This window comes from Lithobates pipiens, unplaced genomic scaffold (genome assembly GCF_037356315.1).
Source record: "Lithobates pipiens isolate NorthernLeopardFrog02 unplaced genomic scaffold, aLitPip1_a1.2 Scaffold_22, whole genome shotgun sequence".
Taxonomy (NCBI): Eukaryota; Metazoa; Chordata; class Amphibia; order Anura; family Ranidae; genus Lithobates; species Lithobates pipiens.
The window spans coordinates 74682001-74702902 of record NW_027507784.1 but is presented as its reverse complement, the minus strand read 5'-3'; the positions used below and the strand labels follow the sequence as shown (position 1 = coordinate 74702902).

The 20902-nt window shown below is 41.5% G+C and overlaps 1 protein-coding gene across 1 annotated transcript in view; it reads right to left on the bottom strand.

Moving 5' to 3' along the window:
• The window catches only part of LRP1B (LDL receptor related protein 1B), a 2110020-nt gene that overhangs the window by 737280 nt on the left and 1351838 nt on the right, over window positions 1–20902 (bottom strand). Inside the window, exons 28-29 of the mRNA XM_077447755.1 lie at window positions 17441–17572; window positions 9252–9479 (exon numbers count right to left, since the gene is read on the bottom strand). Coding sequence (XP_077303881.1) covers window positions 9252–9479; window positions 17441–17572 — 360 coding nt within the window. The remainder of the gene's footprint in view (window positions 1–9251; window positions 9480–17440; window positions 17573–20902) is intronic.

Genomic DNA, 20902 nt, shown 5'->3' with positions numbered 1-20902 from the left:
ATGACATGTTAGGCGTCTATTTACATAAAATCATTTTTTATGTTATACAAAAAAATGGGGTATATATTATGTTTTTTTATTAATTAAAGTGTATTTTTTCCAACAAATTTTGTTTGAAAAACTGCTGCGCAAGAACTGCGTGACCAGGGGCGGACTGACCATTGGGCCACTCGGGCACTGCCCGAGGGCCCCGAGCCACTAGGGGGCCCCATCAGGGTTGCCAGCCTCAGTAAAACCAGGGACAGTATGTAAAAATCTGTTTTTTATTTTTTTTACATCTGTACAAATGTCCCTACCGACATCCTTTTGGTCTAAAAATCCCAAGATTATAGCTGCCCCACCTCTCCAGTACCTTCTCAGCCAATAGAAACATGTATGTGTATACTGTGTGATTGTATACTGTGTGGCCTCATAATATCGGATTGCCTGGGGGCCCCATAATCTCCTATTGCCCTGGGGCCCCATGAGTTGTCAGTCCACCCCTGTGCGTGACATAAAAAAATTACAACAACCTAAATTTTATTCTCTAGGTTTACTGCTAAAAAAAAAAAATCTATTTTTTGGGGTTCCAGGTCATTTTCTAGCAAAAAATATCGATTTTTACTTGTAATCATCAAGTCTCAGAAAAAAGCCTGGTCCTTAAGTGGCTAAATAGACCTTACAACTAAGCCCCCGTTGGGCAGAGTGAAATGTGTCAGAGGGTGTGGTTTAGTAGAGGACTGTAGGCTGAGGCCGCTTCTCACTTCTGGATTACACGGGCTGGTTGGGTTGAGTGGTGATCCCCACACAGACAGAATGGTAAGAGGTTAGAACCTCAAGTTTGTGTGTCCACTAGGGATATTCTCTTGTCCTGATGACCACTGTAATGAGAGCTGAACATGAAGGAACATCCAATAATTTGAGATGCCACCAGGAAAGAAAAAAAAGGGGACAGCTTTCACTAAGGGAACTTATTCCAGTGACAATTGTCTATGGCAGGGGTCTCAAACTGGCAGCCCTTCAGCTGTTGTGAAACTACAAGTCCCATGAGGCATTGCAAGGATGACAATTACAAGCATGACTCCCACAGCCAGAGGCGTGATGGGATGTAGTTTTGCAACAGCTGGAGGGTTGCCAATTTGAGAACCCTGGTCTATGGAGATTGCCTCTCACTTCTTACATAGTTACATAGAAGTTGAGGTCAAAAAAAGACGCAAGTTCAACCTATATGTGTGATTATATGTCAGTATTACATTGTATATCCCTGTATGTTGTGGTCATTCAGGTGCTTATCTAATAATTTCTTAAAACTTGAGACCACTGCCTGTGGAAGGGAATTCCACATTCTTGCTGCTCTTACAGCAAAGAACCCTCTACATAGTTTAAGGTTAAACCTCTTTTCTTCTAATTTTAGCGGCCACTTGTCTTGTTAAACTCCCTTCCATGAAAAAGATTTTTCCCTATTGTGGGGTCACCAGTACGGTATTTGTATATTAAAATCATATCCTCTCTCAAGCGTCTCTTCTACAGAGAGAATAAGTTCAAGGCTCACAACATTTCCTCATTACCACTAATTACCACTAATATCCTCCAGACCCTTTATTAGCTGTGTTGCCCTTCTTTGTACTCACTCCATTTCCAGTACATCCTTCCTGAGGACTGGTGCCCAGAACTGGACAGCATATGCTAGGTCTTGTAGAGCAGGAGAATTATTGTTTTATCTCTGGAATTGATCCCCTTTTTAATGCATGCAAATATTCTGTTTGCTTTGTTAGCAGCAGCTTGGCATTGCCCGGTCTTCAGTACAGGAATTGAAGTAAAGTCTCCACAATGGGACACAGATGAAAAGATGAAAAAAAAAAAAAACCCTATAAGGATGCAACCATAAATGAAAAAATAAAAAAAGTAAGCTTTCAATATGAAAAAAATAATATTAAAAACACTCTAAGTGCAGAGTCCCTTTTAATATTGCAGCAGCACTTCTTGTCATATACTCAAATATAGCATTCATAAATGTTGCAATGTGAGTCAGTTTTCTCATATATTAATTGTTGATCGTGAGGAAACACAGACAATTCACAACGTGTGACGAACTCCCCTTTGGGGATGCACTCACCACATAAGAAAGGATAATGCGCCTTGAATCATATCACATAATCTCCACTGCTCAAAACGAACTCCAACCAGATTTAGAACCGTATCATGTAAGGATCCATGTAGAAAAAGCAAATTGGCCACATAGTGTAATACTGTTATTGAAAACCGCCAATCAACCCCTTACAATATATACGTATACAAAATCTTAAAAACGCAATCGATAATAAAGTGCCTGTGCAAACATCACCGATCAGCTGGTAGTAAAAGGGAGCGTCCGTGCGCACCAACAATCCGATCCTACTTCCTCGTGTTCCAGCTGGTCGTGACACGCACACGTCACTTCCAGTACACCATGGCGATCACGTCACTGACGCGTTTCGTCACTTCCTGATTTCGTCTGAGGTGCCCTGACTTGGTCTGAGTTGGTCACACGTGGTGGATTGTCTGGGGAAGGTGTTTCCTCCCGCTCAACAATTAATATATGAGAACACTGACTCACACTGCAACGTTTATGAATGTTATATTTGAGTATATGACAAGAAGTTCTGCTGCCATATTATAAGGGACTCTGCACTTAGATTGTTTTTAAACCTCCCTGGCGGTGATCCCGAGTCTGTCTTGGGTTGGGATTTTACTATCATAAGCGGTAACCTCGAGCCAGACTCGGGATCGCATCGATGGATACAGGGAGGACACGGAGAAGTTAATTACCTTGTCCCCTGGATCCAGCGATGTCCTCCGCGCTGTGTGATCGAGCTGTCCTCCGCTCGATTCACACAGTGCCAAATGCCGCCGAGCTCCATTTCCTGCGACGTTACGGCGCACGGGAGCGGAGAAACTGCACCAAATTCAAAAAAGTAAAAAGACGCAAAACACACACAGTACTGTAATCTTACAGATTACAGTGCTGTATTACAAAATTACATACCCCCTTTGTCCCTAGTGGTCTGTGCAGTGCCCTGCATGCACTTTTATATTATAAATACAGTTTTTTCTGCCTGAAATTTGGAGAGTGTCCATAGCAACCAAAAAGTGTCCCTTTTTCAGTGTTTTAGGATTTGATTACATTATTGAATAATTTTTATTATTCTTTATTATATTATAAACTTTATCATACCTGGGATGTCTGCTAGACTCTGGTTTGAACAGATTTAATAGAGTTATTCCTAAGAATTACAAGACTACAATATAAAACGCCAAATTTCCATGCAAAATAATTGTACCGTTTTCAGCACCTAAAACCAGAACTAATATTACCGCCAGGGAGGTTAATATTGTTTTATTCATGTGTTTTTTTGTTTTTATCAGCTTCTGATCTGTGATTTTATAATTGAGTTTGTAATTTCATAGCTTTGATACTACCCATTAGACATGTGCAGAGTAAAATATTTCGTTTCGGAATTTCGTTTTCGTCTGAAAACTTAATTTATTTAGTTACTCCCGAAATTCGTTTTTATTTATTTCGTTTTTCGTTCAAAAATTGCATTCGTCCGAAAATCCACATGAATTACGGTCGAATCTGTCTTGGAAGGCTTATGGTGTCTGTCGAATGTATAAAGAAGATTCGACGGAGCTAACTATATAGCATACTTTAGAACCCTATTAAAGTCTATGGGACTCCAACGTTCAAAATCTAAAGTGCTAATTTTAAAGGCTAATTTGCAAGTTACTGTCCTAAAAAGTGTTTGGGGACCCGGGTCCTGCCCCAGGGGACATGTATCAATGCAAAAAAAAGTTTTAAAAACGGCCGTTTTTTCGGGAGCAGTGATTTTAATAATGATTAAAGTGAAACAATAAAAGTGTAATATTCCTTTAAATTTCGTAGGGGGGGGTTGTCTATAGTATGCCTGTGAATGGGGCGCATGTTTCCCGTGCTTAGAATTGTCCCTGCACAAAGTGTCATTTATGCAGGAAAAAAAGTCCTTTAAAATCACTCGCAGCTATAATGAATTGTCGGCTCCCGTAATACAGAGAACACTCATTGAAAGTCATTGATAAAAAAATAAATAAATAAATAAAAAAAAAAGCGTGGGGGTCCCCCAAATTCAATTACCAGGCCCTTCAGGTCTGGTATGGATATTAAGGAGAACCCTGCCTCAAATTTAAGAAAAAATTTGACGTGGGGTTCCCCCTAAATATCCATAACCAGACCCTTCAGGTCTGGTATGGATATTAAGGGGAACCCCGCGTCAAATTAAAAAAAAAATTGACGTGGGGTTCCCCCTAAAAATCCATACCAGACCCTTTATCCGAGCACGCAACCTGGCAGGCCGCAGGAAAAGAGGGGGGGACGAGAAAGCGGCCCCCCCTCCCTCCTGAACCGTACCAGGCCATATGCCCTCAACATTGGGAGGATGCTTTGGGGGTCCGTGACCCCTCAAAGCACCTTGTCCCCATGTTGATGAGGACAAGGGCCTCATCCCCACAACCCTGGCCGGTGGTTGTGGAGGTCTGCGGGCGGGGGGCTTATCAGAATCTGGAAGCCCCCTTTAACAAGGGGACCCCCAGATCCCGCCCCCCCCCCCTGTTTGAAATGGTAAGGGGGTACAAAAGTACCCCTACCATTTCACAAAGAAAGTGTAAAAAATGTTTAAATAAAACAAACACACTTTTTAAAAATTCCTTTATTAAAAATAAAAAAAGATTCCAGCGGCGGTAATCCACTCTTGCTATCCAGCGACGGACGGTCAGCTCTCCATCGATGTCTAATGTCATCCAGCGCAGCGCAGCATCCTTCTTCTGTCTCCTCCACGGAGACACTGGAGGCATTCCGGCGCTGACGTTTCTTATATACGGAGGGCGGGGCCACCCGTCACCTGACCCCGCCCCCCTCTGACGCAAGGGGAAACCCGGGGTTCCCCGTGACGTATGGGTGACCCCGCCCCCCTCTGATGTAACGGAAACCTGCCTGTGTTACATCAGAGGGGTGCGGGTCACCCCTACGTCACAGGGAACCCCGGGTTTCCCCTTGCGTCAGAGGGGGGCGGGGTCAGGTGACGGGTGGCCCCGCCCACCCTATATAAGAAACGTCAAGCCGCCGGAATGTCTGTAGTGTCTCCTCCACGGAGACAGAAGAAGGATGCTGCGCTGCGCTGGATGACATTAGACATCGATGGAGAGCTGACCGTCCGTCGCTGGATAGCAAGAGTGGATTACCGCCGCTGGAATCTTTTTTTTATTTTTAATAAAGGAATTTTTCAAAAGTGTGTTTGTTTTATTTAACCATTTTTTACACTTTCTTTGTGAAATGGTAGGGTTACTTTTGTACCCCCTTACCATTTCAAACAGGGGGGGGGCCGGGATCTGGGGGTCCCCTTGTTAAAGGGGGCTTCCAGATTCTGATAAGCCCCCCGCCCGCAGACCTCCACAACCACCGGCCAGGGTTGTGGGGATGAGGCCCTTGTCCTCATCAACATGGGGACAAGGTGCTTTGAGGGGTCACGGACCCCCAAAGCATCCTCCCAATGTTGAGGGCATGTGGCCTGGTACGGTTCAGGAGGGAGGGGGGGCCGCTCTCTCGTCCCCCCCTCTTTTCCTGCGGCCTGCCAGGTTGCGTGCTCGGATAAAGGGTCTGGTATGGATTTTTAGGGGGAACCCCATGTCACATTTTTTTTAAATTTGATGCGGGGTTCCCCTTAATATCCATACCAGACCTGAAGGGTCTGGTTATGGATATTTAGGGGGAACCCCACGTCAAATTTTTTCTTAAATTTGAGGCAGGGTTCCCCTTAATATCCATACCAGACCTGAAGGGCCTGGAAATTGAATTTGGGGGACCCCCACGCTTTTTTTTTTATTTATTTATTTATTTTTTTATCAATGACTTTCAATGAGTGTTCTCTGTATTACGGGAGCCGACAATTCATTATAGCTGCGAGTGATTTTAAAGGACTTTTTTTCCTGCATAAATGACACTTTGTGCAGGGACAATTCTAAGCACGGGAAACATGCGCCCCTTCACAGGCATACTATAGACAACCCCCCCCTACGAAATTTAAAGGAATATTACACTTTTATTGTTTCACTTTAATCATTATTAAAATCACTGCTCCCGAAAAAACGGCCGTTTTTAAAACTTTTTTTTGCATTGATACATGTCCCCTGGGGCAGGACCCGGGTCCCCAAACACTTTTTAGGACAGTAACTTGCAGAATCTTTTCTCTCTGTCAAATCTTTTTTCTCTGTCGAATATTTTCTCTATATAATCTTGGACTAATAGAGGTAAGGTTAAGCACATTCGACCACAGGTTCTATAGACAGATTGTTATCGTCAGAGTCATGTCGAATCTCCTATTCTATATCGAACTGTTGTAACAATGAAAACGAAAATAAAGCATTTATTTATGTCGGATCTTTCGTTTTTCGGATTTTGTGCTTTCGTTATCGTTTGTCAAAACGAAAACGAAAATAGCTGAAATTCGGACGAAAATGCATTCGGACGAAAACGAATGCACATGTCTACTACCCATTGAACCTCATTGTATACAGTCAGGGCGCTGAGCAGTGCTTTTTTCTTAGGTGGGTCTTATAAAGCATTTATACAAGCTTTCAATATACTCGCACATCTGATTGGCTTCTTGTACTGCTTTTCCCTCTTTTAGTCGGAGCTCCGCTGTACAGTGATTGCAAAGGCTGATAATTAATCACATTCGCATTTGCACACTGCTTACATAGCAAACAAAAAAAAATTAATAATATATTAATGAATACAGAGCTGATGTATTCTTATATTTGTGTGTGTTTACAAATGTTTATGTATTTTTTGATTTGTGTTTTTTTTGCCTGCCCAGAATTTAGAATTAAATGTGCATTAACGCGGATCTCACAATTTTTCTAACTGAATGCGCCCAACAGTACTTGCTCAGAGTGATAGCATAAAGACAAGGTGAAAGGTAAGTCCTATCTGCCTGTAAATGTGACCATGGTGGGTGGAATACAGACTCTCCCGGCCTTATAAATAACTCATACAACTGAAGAAAGAAGGGCTGTGGGGGGAGATAACACAGGATACTGTAACCCTTCTATGTGTCCAGCCAGCGACAGAAGCAAATGATGTAAATCAGTGCAGGAGCCTCTCGAGATAACGCTCTGCCTCCCACGGGCTTTGGCTGTATACTAAGCTTAAGGAGATTATTTGTAATTTAATGTAAATGATAGTAAGTGAGGAATAACATGAATATAAATCCAATAACTGTGTCTTTTTTTTTTTATATATATTAAAAACAGGGATTCTTCAATAAGCAGCCTGCCTGTTCACAATTTTACGTTTTGCCTTTAGTGCTGCTTTAAGCATTGTGTAAGGAAAGATTTTCTTTGGGTAGCTCTCCCAGGAGTGGTGGCCAAAGGTCTTCAGTAGGACTGAATGTATGTACATGGAGGAAGCATGCATGTATAAAGTCCCGGTTCAATTTTATTAAGACCCATACAGTATGTCATAAAAAATGCAACGTGTTGCAAGGGTTCAAAGGCTTCCTCTTCCTCGGTGCTTGGTACTGTTAAAGAAAGTGTGTTCTGGACTGATAGAATTGATGAGATACTAAGGGGTATTGGAATAGGTGTGTGCAGCCTATTGAATTAGGGTGTGCACCCCAAAGCTCAATCACACGCTACCGATCATTCACTGTGTTCACTCAGAAAGGGAAGGGGATAGTAAATCACATATTTACCGGCCCCTTCCCCACTTATCCTAAAACATCCCCCCTGTGTGTGCCCGCAGCAGCAGCTGGTAGGAGAGGAGAGGAGGGAAACCGGAAGCACTGTGGGGGGAAGGGGGGCAGGGCAGTAGAGAGAATCTGTGGTGTACAGGGTGATTGGGGTGTGCCTGGGCACACCTGGCACACCCTGTATGCACGCCTATGGGTATAGCTCCAGATGAAGATTAAGCCTTAGGGTACTTTCACACTTGGGCGACTGGTCCGTTAGTGGCGCTTTTCTCGTTCTAGCTGTGCTTTTCGCCTGCTAGCTTTTAACCCCCGCTAGTGGCCGAAGAAGGAGGTTAATTTCTCCCCGGTTTTGGCTCTTTCAAATCCCTTTTCATTCCAATGGGCAGGGCGGTGTGGAAGCGGTGTATACACCTCTCCCACACTGCCCCAAAGATGCTTCTTCTGGACTTTTAGTCCTGCAAGCGCGATGTCCCAATCTGAAAGCACATGGGCTTTTACACTGGGGAGGCTTGAGAGGCGCTTTTCAGGCGCTATTTTTTTAACGCTATAACGCCTGAAAACTGCCTCAGTGCAAAAGTAGCCTTATGCCGCGTGCACATGATCGTAATTATGGTCGGAAAAAGCTCTGATGGTTTTCTTGATGGAATTCCCACCGGATTTCGCTCAAACTGTCTTGCATACACGTGGTCACACCAAATTCCGACTGTCAAGAACGTGGTGACGTACAACATGTACGACAAGACTAGAAAAAGGAAGTTCAATACCCAGTAGCCAATAGCTTCCATCTCGTAGTTAAATCTGAGCATGCGTGAGTTTTTGCACGTCGGAATTCCATACACACGATCGGAATTTCCGATAGAAAGTTTTTCCATCGGGAAAATTGAGAACATGCTCTCAAATTTTTGCTGTCGGGAATTCAGCCAGCTAAATTCCGATGGAGCATACACACAATCACATTTTCCGATGAAAAGCTCTCATCTGTCTTTTACTGGCCAAAATTCTGATCCCGTGTATGCAGCATAAAAGTGCTTATAAAGACTTACATATACTAAGTAAAGTGACTGCCCTCAGGTGAAATACAGTGATGAAATAAATCCTCCAATATAAGTTGTATCTGTTTATCAGCTTTTCTGAGATTTCAGGAAACAGGTGGCAGAGCTAAAAGTTCAGCGAGAAGAGCTCTGACAGCTGATTGGAGGAAAGGGACACCCCCCCCCTCCCCCTCCCTCATACAGCACACAAGAACAAAGCTGAGGCTGTCAATCATCTGGGTGGGACCCCTGTCACCTTTTTTTCTCTTGGTGCCAGGAAAACTTTTCAGAAGTGAACGCTGGAAGATGTGAAAAGGTGTCACACAATTAAAGAATGCCTACTAATGAATGAGGCACCATGGAATGCTTTGCACGGTACACTTTATTGAGCCCACTGATATCAGTCCCTAAAAAGAGATGATCAAGGTGATTGCAAGGTGGAGACATTTTATAATACAGAGAAACAAGTTCATAGGTTTACCTCCTGAGATGACCGTCTCTAGACCGGTCCCATTTATGAACGCGCGTTTTATTGTCTGAGTCTTCACATCTGTCCAGTACAATCTTTCTTCAAGAGCATCAAAGTCTACCACTGTAACATCATCAATGTCTGGAACAGTAAAGGCTGTAATGAAGTTGAAGTAGGGGTTGTCTATGTCAACTCCTCGTATTTCTGATCTTCTAGCATAGACAAGAAACTTTTTCATCTCTGAAAATTAAGGAAAATAAGAATTAATTTATATATCACCCTATGGAACTATATTTGCTTGCGTACTTCTAATTTCAGGTACGACCTGACTATGTCAAGATAGTGATACGTAGCTGGTGAAAAAGTAATGTGATGTCCATCAAGTGACAGCTTACTTGGGAAATTAACCACAAACTCGTGAAGATTTCACCCTCTTCATGACCAGCCCATTTTTTGCTATTTAGCACTGTGCTACTTTATCTGGTAATTACACGGTCATGTAACATAGCCAAATTAAATGTATAGACTTTTTCCACACAAATTGAGCTTTCTTTTGGTGGTATTTGATCACTACTGTTTTTACACACGGTTGGATTTTCCGACGGAAAATGTTCAATGGGAGCTTTTTGGTGGAAATTCTGACCGTGTGTAGACTCCATCGGACATTTTCCATTGGAATTTCCGACACACAAAATTTGATATCTGGATCTCAAATTTTCCGACAACAAAATCCGTTGTCGGAAATTTCAATCATGTGTACAATTCCGACGCACAAAGTTATACGCACGCATCAAGCAGAAAATCTGCACTAGCTATTGAACTTCAAATTTTCTCGGCTCGTCGTACGTCCCCGCATTCTTGATGTTCAGAATTTCCAACAACATTGTGTGACCGTGTGTATGCAAGACAAGTTTGAGCCAACATCGTCCGAAAAAATCCCATGTATTTTGTTGTCGGAATGTCCGAACGTGTGTACGCAGCATTAGTGTATATTGATTGGTTTGCATGAAAGTTATAGCATCTACAAACTATGGTATTTATATTGGAATTTGCTCTTTCTTCTTTTTATAGTACTAATATAGTGGGCGCATGCACCTGGAAGAAGGCAGCAATGTATGTTGCCTGCGTGGGCCGCCTGCCAACAGTATGGCCAGACGGTTCGCAATTGGTTAAAAGAAATCTGTAAGCAAAAACAATCAAAACTATTCTCTATTTTCTTTTTATTAATGTCCATATGATGCCCAGTTTGTAAATAGGTAATGGTCATTTATCAATAACCTCCCATCAAGACCTCAAGATATCTTGCTAACACTACAGGAGGTTGCAGATCTACATTACATATGTACATTACATAGGCACGTTACTACTATTAGGCCTTGTTTACATTAACATTTAGGGGGTGGTAAGAACACAAGTTTGAGCTGCTCCCATTTAAGCTGCAAAGGCAGCAGACGGGGGTGTACACATCCCATGGCAGGGCAACAATGATTTTCTCTATTGTGCTCAATGGGTTATACTCATACCTCCCAAAATTTTGAGATGGGAATGAAGAACACCTACTAGCAAACGCATGTAGGCATGGGACACGCCCCCTGCTTCACCCCCTTAAAGGAGACTTAACCACTTGCAGAACGCCGCAGGTAGATTTATATCAGTAGAATGGCACGGCTGGGCAAATAGGCATAAAGGTACGTCCCTTTGAATTTGCTGCCATGTGGTCACGTGCACGCCGGCGGCGGCACTCGCACGACCCTGCCGGGAGCTCCCTGAGTAGGATCACCGAAATCATCTCACCAAGCTGAAGAATGCGGAGATGCTAATGTAAACATGCATCTCCCCATTCTGCCTAGTGACAGTGTCACTGATCACAGTTCCCTGTGATCGGGAGCAGAGATCAGTGACGTGTCACACATAGCCTCTACACCTAACAGTTAGATTCACTCCCTAGGACACACTTAAGCTCTTCCTAACCAGCTAGTGGTTAACCCCTTCACTACCAGTGTAATTTTTACAGTAATCAGTGCAATGTTATAGCATTGATTGCTGTAAAAATTACAATGGCCCCAAAAATGTGTCCGCCATAATGTCGCAGTCCCGATAAAAATCGCAGATCACTGCCATTACTAATAAAAAAAATTAATAATAACAATGTCATAAAACTATCCCCTATTTTGTAGACGCTATAACTTTTGCGCAAACCAATCAATAAACGCTTATTGCGATTTTTTTACAAAAAATATGTAGAAGAATACGTATCGGCCTAAACTGAGGAAAAAAATTATTTTTTTTAAATATTTTTTGGGGGATATTTATTATAGTAAAAAGTAAAAAATAATGTGTTTTTTTCAAAATTGTAGCTTTTTTTTGTTTATAGCGCCAAAAATAAAAACGCAGAGGTGATCAAATGCCACCAAAAGAAAGCTCTATTTGTGGGAAAAAAAGGACGTAAATTTTGTTTGGGAGCCACGTCCCACGACCGTGCAATTGTTAGTTAAAGCGACGCAGTGCTGAATCACAAAATGTGCTCTGGTCTTTGGCCAGCAAAATGGTCCGGGGCTTAAGTGGTTAACTGAAAAAAAAAAGGTTAAATAAATCCACAAGGGCTTTATCTACCTTTATATTGGCTTTTACAATTTACAAATGCAACAATTAAGAATTTGGATGAAAGATTAGCACCGGAAAACACTTTTTGAAAGATAAAACCTACATTTTATATACATTTATATAATCAGACCAAAATGAGGGACAAATGAAGAGGAAAGAGGGACAGAGGGATATTGCTCCAAATCAGGGACAGTTGGGAGTTATGGTAATACTGCCCATCAAAATGACCCATTGACCTTAATGGGGGCTGCACCACAACACCCCCCCCCCCCCCAGCCACCTGCAAGTGGTGCAGATTTTTAGTGGTCAAAAAAGGCTGTGAAGAGGTGACATAATGGGGGTTATTTACGAAAGGAAAATCCACTTTGCACTACAAGTGCAAAGTGCACTTGAAATTGCACTGAAAGTGTACTTGGAAGTAGGAAAAAAAACAGCATTTTAGCTTGCACATGATTGGATGATAAAATCTGCAGAGTTTCCCCTCATTTCAGATCTACCCCTTTGTCCTTGTACACACGGTCGGATATTCAGATGAAAAATGTCCGATCGGACCATGTTGTCGGATAATCCGACTGTGTGTGGGCTCCATCGGACAGTTTGAATCGGACAAATTTTGAGAGCTTGGCTATAAAATTTTCCGACAACATGAGTAGAGAATTCCGATCGGACAAAGTGCCACGTATGCTCAGATCAAATTACAAGACAAAGATATTGGCTACTAGCCTGAATGTAATCCCGTCATAACTAAATTACGTCATCACGTTACAAACGATCGGATTTTCCGACAACTTTGTCCGACCATGTGTATGCAACACCAATTTCAGACAAAATCCGTCGGACAAAATCCGGCGGATTTTGTTGTTGGAATGCCTGACTGTGTGTACAAGGGCTTAGATTTACAGTGACTGCACTTCCAAGTACACTTTCAGTGCAATTTCAAGTGCACTTTACACTTGTAGTGCAACGTGGATTTGGCTTTCGTAAATAACCCCCAATATGTCACCTCACTGCCTTCTCCACCACTGATCTTTCTTCAGAGGGAACCACAAGTTTAAACTGAATGTGAAGACAGAGGGTTGATTTGCTAATAGCAAATAGACTGTGCACTTTGCAAGTACAGTTGCTCCAGAGCTTAATAAATGGGGTAAAGATTCACTTGGCAAAGAATACCCAATCACATACAAGGACATTTTTTATTTTATATTTTTTAAACTGCAATTTTGCTTGCACATGATTGGATGATGGAAATCAGCATGATCGTCCCCTCATTTACTAACATCTGGTCAACATGCAAAGTGCACAGTCCATTTGCCTTTAGTAACTCAACCTCAGAATCTCTTGCTGATTAAAAGAGGGATGAAGGAACTGATAAGGAAAACACAATTTTCTCACACAAGACGCGTGTTCTTATTAGTACACTGACCGGTGAAGTAATATCTAATTTGTGTGCCTAGATGTGATTTTGCAGTCTACACACAACACATTCCTGTCCATCAATGAAACCTGTATTTAATATTGACCAAAATAAAATACGGTTATTTGTGCAGTTATCTCCTTCGGCAGAAGTTTCAACTTGGCCATGCTGTAAGGAATAAGCATGACCGCTGGGATTTGTGCCTCTAAGCTATAAACGGTCAGGAATGAATAAAGCCAGTGACAGAAACCTGGCTAAAATACCAACTACACCCCGCAATGCAATTGTGATTCCAAACCCGGCACTTCTACATGTGCAAATCTAATTGCCAAGAGAGTAAAAAAAAAAAAAAAAGAAGCAAAACAGTGAAAATTAAAACTACTTTGAAACCTCTAAAATACTTCATTTTATTAATTATTATAGTCCACGAAGGTTTTACCCCCTTGGTGACCAGGTCACTTTTTGTGATACGGCACCGTGTTATTGTAGCCACCCTGGTGGTATGATTATGTCAGATTTTTGCATCTCAAAGCGGTACAATTGTTTTGCATAAAAATTTGGCATTTTATATTGTAGGCCTGTAATTCTTAGATAGATAATAGACATGTGCACACTGAAATATTTTGTTTTTCGGAATTTCGTTTTCATCTGAAAAATAAATTGATTTAGTCACTCCCGAATTTCGTTTTTATTTATTTTGTTTCATTAAAAAATGCATTCATCCGAAAATCCGAAGTAATTAAGGTCAAATCTGTCATTGAAGGCTTATGGTGTCTGTCGAATGTTCTAATAAGATTCGATGGAGCAGCTAAACTGTACTATGTCCCAATCATACATTTCCGGTCGAATGTTCCGCCTACAAGCTATAGTAGAATGCTAATGTTGTATGACACTAGTAACAATTATATTTATTAATTATTTTTACCAGTCAACCAACATTAGAATTCTTCTATAGCCTATGGGCGGAGCATTTGACCATAAATGTCCGCTCGTGGCGACTGCTTCGTCGAATCTTCATGTCAAATCTTTTCTCTCTATGTAGAATAATCTTGGATTAATAGAGGTAAGGTTAGGCACATTCAACCTTTTTTGCTATTGTCTCTATAATGTCAAATCTTTTTTCTCTATGTAGAATAATCTTGGACTAATAGAGGTAAGGTTAGGCACATTCGACCACAGGTTCGATGGACACAGATCGCTATTGTCAGCATCATGTTGAATCTCCTATCTATATCGAACTGTTATCACAACGAAAATAAAAATAAAGCATTTGTTTATGTCGGATTTTTTTTTCCGGATTCTGCATGTTGGATATCATTTGTTAAAACGATAACAAAAATACCCGAAATTCGGACGAAAACGAATGCACATGTCTAGAATTAACACACTTAAATATGTCCAAACAAGAGTCTAGTAGACATCTCGGGTATGATAAAGTTTGAAACACAAAATCATAAATTATAATATAATAAACAACTATAAATAATTATAAAAAATAATAATATAATAAATAGAATATAATAAAATACATTTCCTCGCAATTCACTATTATTATTATCACTGTTTTCTAGTTGGTCTAAAACCGCTTTTGACGTACAGGGACACTTTTTGGTTGCTATGGACAATCTCAAGTTTCCAGGCAGAAAGAATAGTATGTATAATATCATAGCTCCCAACTGTCCCTGATTTGGAGCAATGTCCCTCTGTCCCTCTATCCTCCTCATTTGTCCCTCATTTTGGTCTAATCTATATAGATGTATATAAAATGCACTTTTTATAATTCAAAAAATGTTTTCCCAGTGCTAAACCTTTCATTAAAATTTTCAAATTTTCTGCATTTGTACATTTTAAAAGCCAATATAAAGGAATAATAGTGGTAAAAAAAAAGTCCTTGTGGATTTAATTAAAGCTGGAGTAAACCCACTGAAGTTTTTTTTTTTTTTGACCTGCAAAGGAAAAGGCATAATGAGCTAGTATGCACCGCATACTAGCTCGTTATGAAATACTTACCTTAGAACGAGGCCCGACATCTGGCTCAATCCAGCTGACATGTTCCCTCTGCGTTTCTTTTGGGTATCACGGCTCCGGCGCTGTGAGTGGGCGGAGCTGCGATATCGTCACTCTCGCGCATGCGCGCGGGAGATTTCTTCCCGGCAAGGTCCGGCGTCTGCCGGACTTTCAGCTGAGAATCCCCTTTGCGCATGCGCCGCTGCAGTCAGCCACGCATTGCGAGGGTAATATCTTCTAAACCGTACAGGTTTAGGAGATATTTTTTTTTACCTACAGGTAAGCCTTATTATAGGCTTACCTGTAGGTTAAACTTATAAAAATGACTATACAACCGCTTTAACTTTGTTTTTGGTTAATTCTCCTTTAAGGGGGTGTGTCGGGGGCATGTCCTATGCCTACATACATTTGTTAGTAGGTGTCCCTCATTCCCATATCAAAATGTAGGGAGGTATGTAATTTAAAAGTGCATACAGGGCACTGGACAAAAGGGATGTGAAATGATTTGATACAGTAATGTATTCTGGAAGATTACAGTGTATTGTGTGTGTTATGTTTTGTGTACTTTTTGGATTTGCTGCCGGGCTCTGCCCCCATGCGTTGCGGCGCTTGCGGGTATTGGAGCCCAGCACACAGAGCATCGGGCGGAGGACACAGCAGGGGGAACATTGCAGGATCCTAGTGACAAGGTAAGTACACTGCACCAGGATACTACAATGCAATCCCAAGTGTGGCTCAGGGTTACTGCTAATGGTACTGAAAGTTAACTCCGAGCCACACTCGGGAATACTACCAGGGAGGTTGACTAACAATTGCGGTTTTTATTTTTTGCGCTATAAACAAAATAAAAGTGACAATTAAAAGAAAAACAAAAAAAAACTATATTTTTTACTTTATACTATAAAACACATCCAATAAATAAAAAAAAATCTAATTTCTTCATCAGTTTAGGCCAATATGTATTCTGCTATATTTGGTTAAAAAATCCCAATAAGTGTATATTGATTGGTTTGCATGAACGTTATAGCGTCTACACACTATGGGATAGATTTATGGAATTTTTTGACTTTTCACATTTTGTTTTACTAGGAATGGCGGCGATCAGCGATTTTTAGTGGGACTGCGACATTGCTGCGGACAAATCTGACACTAAGGGGTTGATTTACTAAACACAAATAGACTGTGCACTTTGCAAAATGCATTTGCACTTGCAAGTGCAGTTGCGCCAGAGCTTAGTAAATGAGCACAAGTTCTGCTGACTTTTATTATCCAATCATGTAAAAACAAAAATGCATTTTTTCTTTCTATTTTCCTTGCACGTGATTGGGTATTCTTTGCAAAGTGAAGCCTTACCTCATTTACTAAGGTCTGGAGCAACTGCACTTGCAGAGGGCAACTGCACTTTACAAAGTGCACAGTCTATTTGCCTTTAGTAAATCAACCCCTAAGTGACAATTTTTGGGGACCAGTTACACCAATGCAGTGATCAGTGCTAAAAAAAAAATGCACTGTCAATGTCAGCAGTGCGCCCTAGGTGGCTGCCTAGTTCGCCTAGCAGGAGTGCCGACCCTGCATACATATTTCCCCTCTGCATTTTAACGCACTGCCTTTGTGATCTGCTGCGGGTGCCAATACATTGGTAATGACATCCCAAAGACAGATTGCAAATTTAGTGCATTTGTCTGCCCTAAATTGCATGGTACTGTAGTACCATGCGATTTGGTGCGGTGCATTTTTGAAAAGTAATGGATGCACTATTTTTCATGCAAACTGGTGCAATTTGCAGCCCATTCATATGGATAGGATGCAAAATTGCACCACACTGAACTGCACAGGAATCACCTAGAAACACGGATTGAGCCCACTAGTCTTTTCCACATTAATGTTGGGCTACCCGTACACCTGTGCAATCTCAGGTTGTGTTCATTTATGATCCTGCTGTCTACCTGTTACATTTATTGTGTTATACAGTATCTCACAGCCTTATGACATGCTTGGGCGGCTTTCACAGATGGCTGCTATGATGTGCACTGTTGATCTTGTTGATCCTTTCTTTAGCTTACATGAATGATGGTCGGAGTTGGGCTTTAAAATACCAATACAAAGGCTTGGAACCTGGGGGGAGGGGATTTATAGAAAAGATGAGATTTGAACCAACTTCGGTGTTAACCCTTACCTTGGCATGTCTTCTTGTCGGAGGAAAGCTTCATCAGGTGTGGACAGCCACAAGCTGCGGTTCTGTTGAAGTTGATCAGGCACAGATGAGAACACGGACCCCTTCCATTGCCAGCGGCGCAAGGATTGGGAGCTGAAAGGACAACATGAAAATGCTAAGACTTGTCTATACAGGAAAACACAACCAATGGAAACAAATACATACAAACCATTCATTTTTAATAGGAAAGAAAATTTGACATAAATAGACAAAGGTGCAGCGAGTGGCAACTAGACATGGGCACCGTCAAAAAAATTGTTTTGTTTCGTTCCATTTTGTTCCATATGAAAAAAAAAAACGTATTTTGTAATTCGTGTTTGAAATTTTATTTGGATTCATACGAAATACAAATTTCCATTAGATTCGTAAACTTGTCGTTAAAATAACGAAAATTTGTTATGATGAATTTATCATTAAGAGGGGTTCCCACCATCCCTGTTCTGTGCGGACTTCCTGGGTTTTTAACTTTTAGGTTTGTTAACTTTTTGTAACAATTACAAATGTTCATTATGATGAATTTATCCTTATGAGGGGCTCCCACCATCCCTGTGAATGGATGAATGACTTGTATAGCGCTACCTATACGAACTGAATCGCCTCAGGGTGCTTTTCTTGCCACTGGTGTCCATCTGCAGCTATTTATGCGGTGCTTAACCTGTAGAGTCCCAACATACTTACAACATTGACATACACATACACATACACATATTATGGCCATTTTTTTTGGACAGGGTCTAATTAACCTACCAGCATGTCTATGGAGTGTGGGAGGAAACCGGAGTACCCGGAGGAAACCCACGCAGGCACAGGGAGAACATGCAAACTCGAGGCAGATAGTGTAGTGGTCGGGATTTGAACCAGCAACCCTATTGCTGCTAGGTGAAAGAGCTAACCACTACACCACTGTGCTGCACCTGTGCTGTGCTGACTTCTTCTGATTGGTGAACATTTACACCAGTCATGTTTCTGTTAATTTGGATCCAAAATTCGTTAACGAAATTTTGTATTTCGTATGAAATTCGTAAGCATAAAAATTTGTATTTCGGATTTGTACGAATCTACAAATTTCCGGAAATTCGTAGGAATTTTCAATTCGTACAAAACTAATCACAAATGTCTAGTGGCAACCCATCCACGCGGGGTGCAGCCCCCCTATTCCATGCATCTGGCCCCCTAATTTACATGCAGGGCGCCGGACACATGGATTCCAATGTTTTTTGTTTTTTTTTAAGCACATGATTAGAGCCTGAGACTCTAACTGGCTTAAAAAAAGGGTGGGCTCAGGACACAGAGCACTGCGCCCTGAGCCCACCCAGTTGTATGACATTAGCAAATTAATATTCATTATTGTCTTCCTGATTCTCTTCCTGGCCAATCAGTAAGCAGCTCCTGAGACCCAATTGGCCAGGGAGTCTTAGGACTCCCAAATGTGTCTCAGGACACACTTTCTGTTCAGCCCAAAGGAGAAAAGAGAGGAGAATGGCCCAGCTCTTCATTCCTCCTGCCTCTTGTGTTAAGGTTAGTCTCCACAGCCACCTTCTCATTCATATAACACCCGGGGAGAATCATTGATGAGCTTGCAGCGATCGCCGCCTTCCTATGCGCCGTCCGTCTCCCGCGGGGTTGGGGGGATGGTGGGGGTGCTTGTGGCGTTGGCTGCCTTTGCATCCTGTCTATCTCTCACAGGGAGTAGGGGGGATGCTTGTGGCAATGGTATCTCAGCCAGTTCTGGAGGGACTGACTGAGATTCGATCCATCTATGGGCAGGCTGGTTGTACTAATTTTCGATCTAGGGATCAACGTCTGTATAGCCAGACTGTTGAATTCTTTTCATGCAATTACTGCCAGTAGCTATAGCTGCTAGCAGTGATCATTGTGTTCTGCCGGTAGGTAAGGCTCCCCACCAGCAGAATATGATAACGCTGCGGGAGGGATTCCCCCATCAACACAGTCGAATGATTTTTCTTTCCTGCAATCGATCTTTCCTACACCCGATCATGCTTTTAATTTATTCTATGGATTATTGTACTTTGTAATAAAGATTTGTATATTTTAATTTTAGAGCTTAGTTATCTGTAGTGCTAACAAATAGTCCCTGCTCTTTGGAGGATTTTCTATTTCTATCTGACTTTGGGATTAAGGCAATCCCACTTTCACACCATGTTCCTATATACAATAAAAAAAAAATGCAGCTGTACAGGGCTCCCCCACGCAGCCTTGTCATTCATTCACATAGTTCTGTGAATAACGAAGTACAAGTCCCATCTACCACCGCGGAAGATGGCTTGTAGTTCTCAATGGTTCTCAAGGTTCTCTGGGAGTTCTTGCAGCTGAGTAGCTATCTGCCCATATGGAGAGTTCTCAGCAGTGTCTGCAGGAGCCTGACATTCACTAATCGCAGGTGCAATGCTCTGCAGGTTCTGTTAAAAAAAATGCACTTTTTTTTTATCTGCAAAACATGTGCATTTATTATTTATTTAAAGGTGAAATTATCCTTTAAGTCTGCTATTTTTCAACTTCCTTTAACCACTTCATCCCCAGAAAGGTTTTACCCTCTTCTTGACCAGGCCATTTTTTGTGATGTGGCACTGTGTTACTTTAACTGACAATTGCGCAGTCGTGCAACGCTGTTCCCAAATAAAATGAAGGTCCTTTTTTTCCCCACAAATAGAGCTTTCTTTTGGTGGTATTTGACCACCTCTGCGGTTTTTATTTTTTGCGCTATAAACAAAAAAAGAGCAGTAATTTTGAAAAAAAGATATATATATTTTTTTGACTTTCTGCTATAAAACATATCCAACAAAAAAAAAAATGTATAAAATCCAATTTCTTCATCAATGTATTCAACTAAATATTTTTGGTAAAAAATCCCAATAAGCGTATATTGATTGGTTTGCGCAAAAATTATAGTGTCTACAAATATATGGGATATTTTTATGGAATTTTTATTTATATTTTCTTTTACTAGTAATGTCGGTGATCAGCGATTTATAGCAGGACTATGACAGTGCGGCGGACAAATTGGACACCTAACTGCCACTTTTGACACATTTTTGGGGACCAGTAATGCTAAAAAATGCACTGTTACTGTACTAATGACACAGGCAGGGAAGGGGTTAACACCAGGGGCTATCAAAGGGTTAACTGTGTCCCTCAATGTAAACAGACAGATCCCTGTTCTGTCAGGGAAGTGGAGAGGGATCTGCTGTTCCTAGTGATCAGGAACAGCGATCTCTCTCCTACTCATTCAAGTCATTCATTCATTCATTCATTCATTCCTCCAATCAGTTAGAAACACCTCCCTAGGGAACACTTAACCCCTTGATCGCTCCCTAGTGTTAACCCCTTCCCTGCCAGTGACATTTATGCAGTAATCAGTTGTTCTCTTTAGCTCGGATCGCTGTATAAATGTCAATGGTGCCA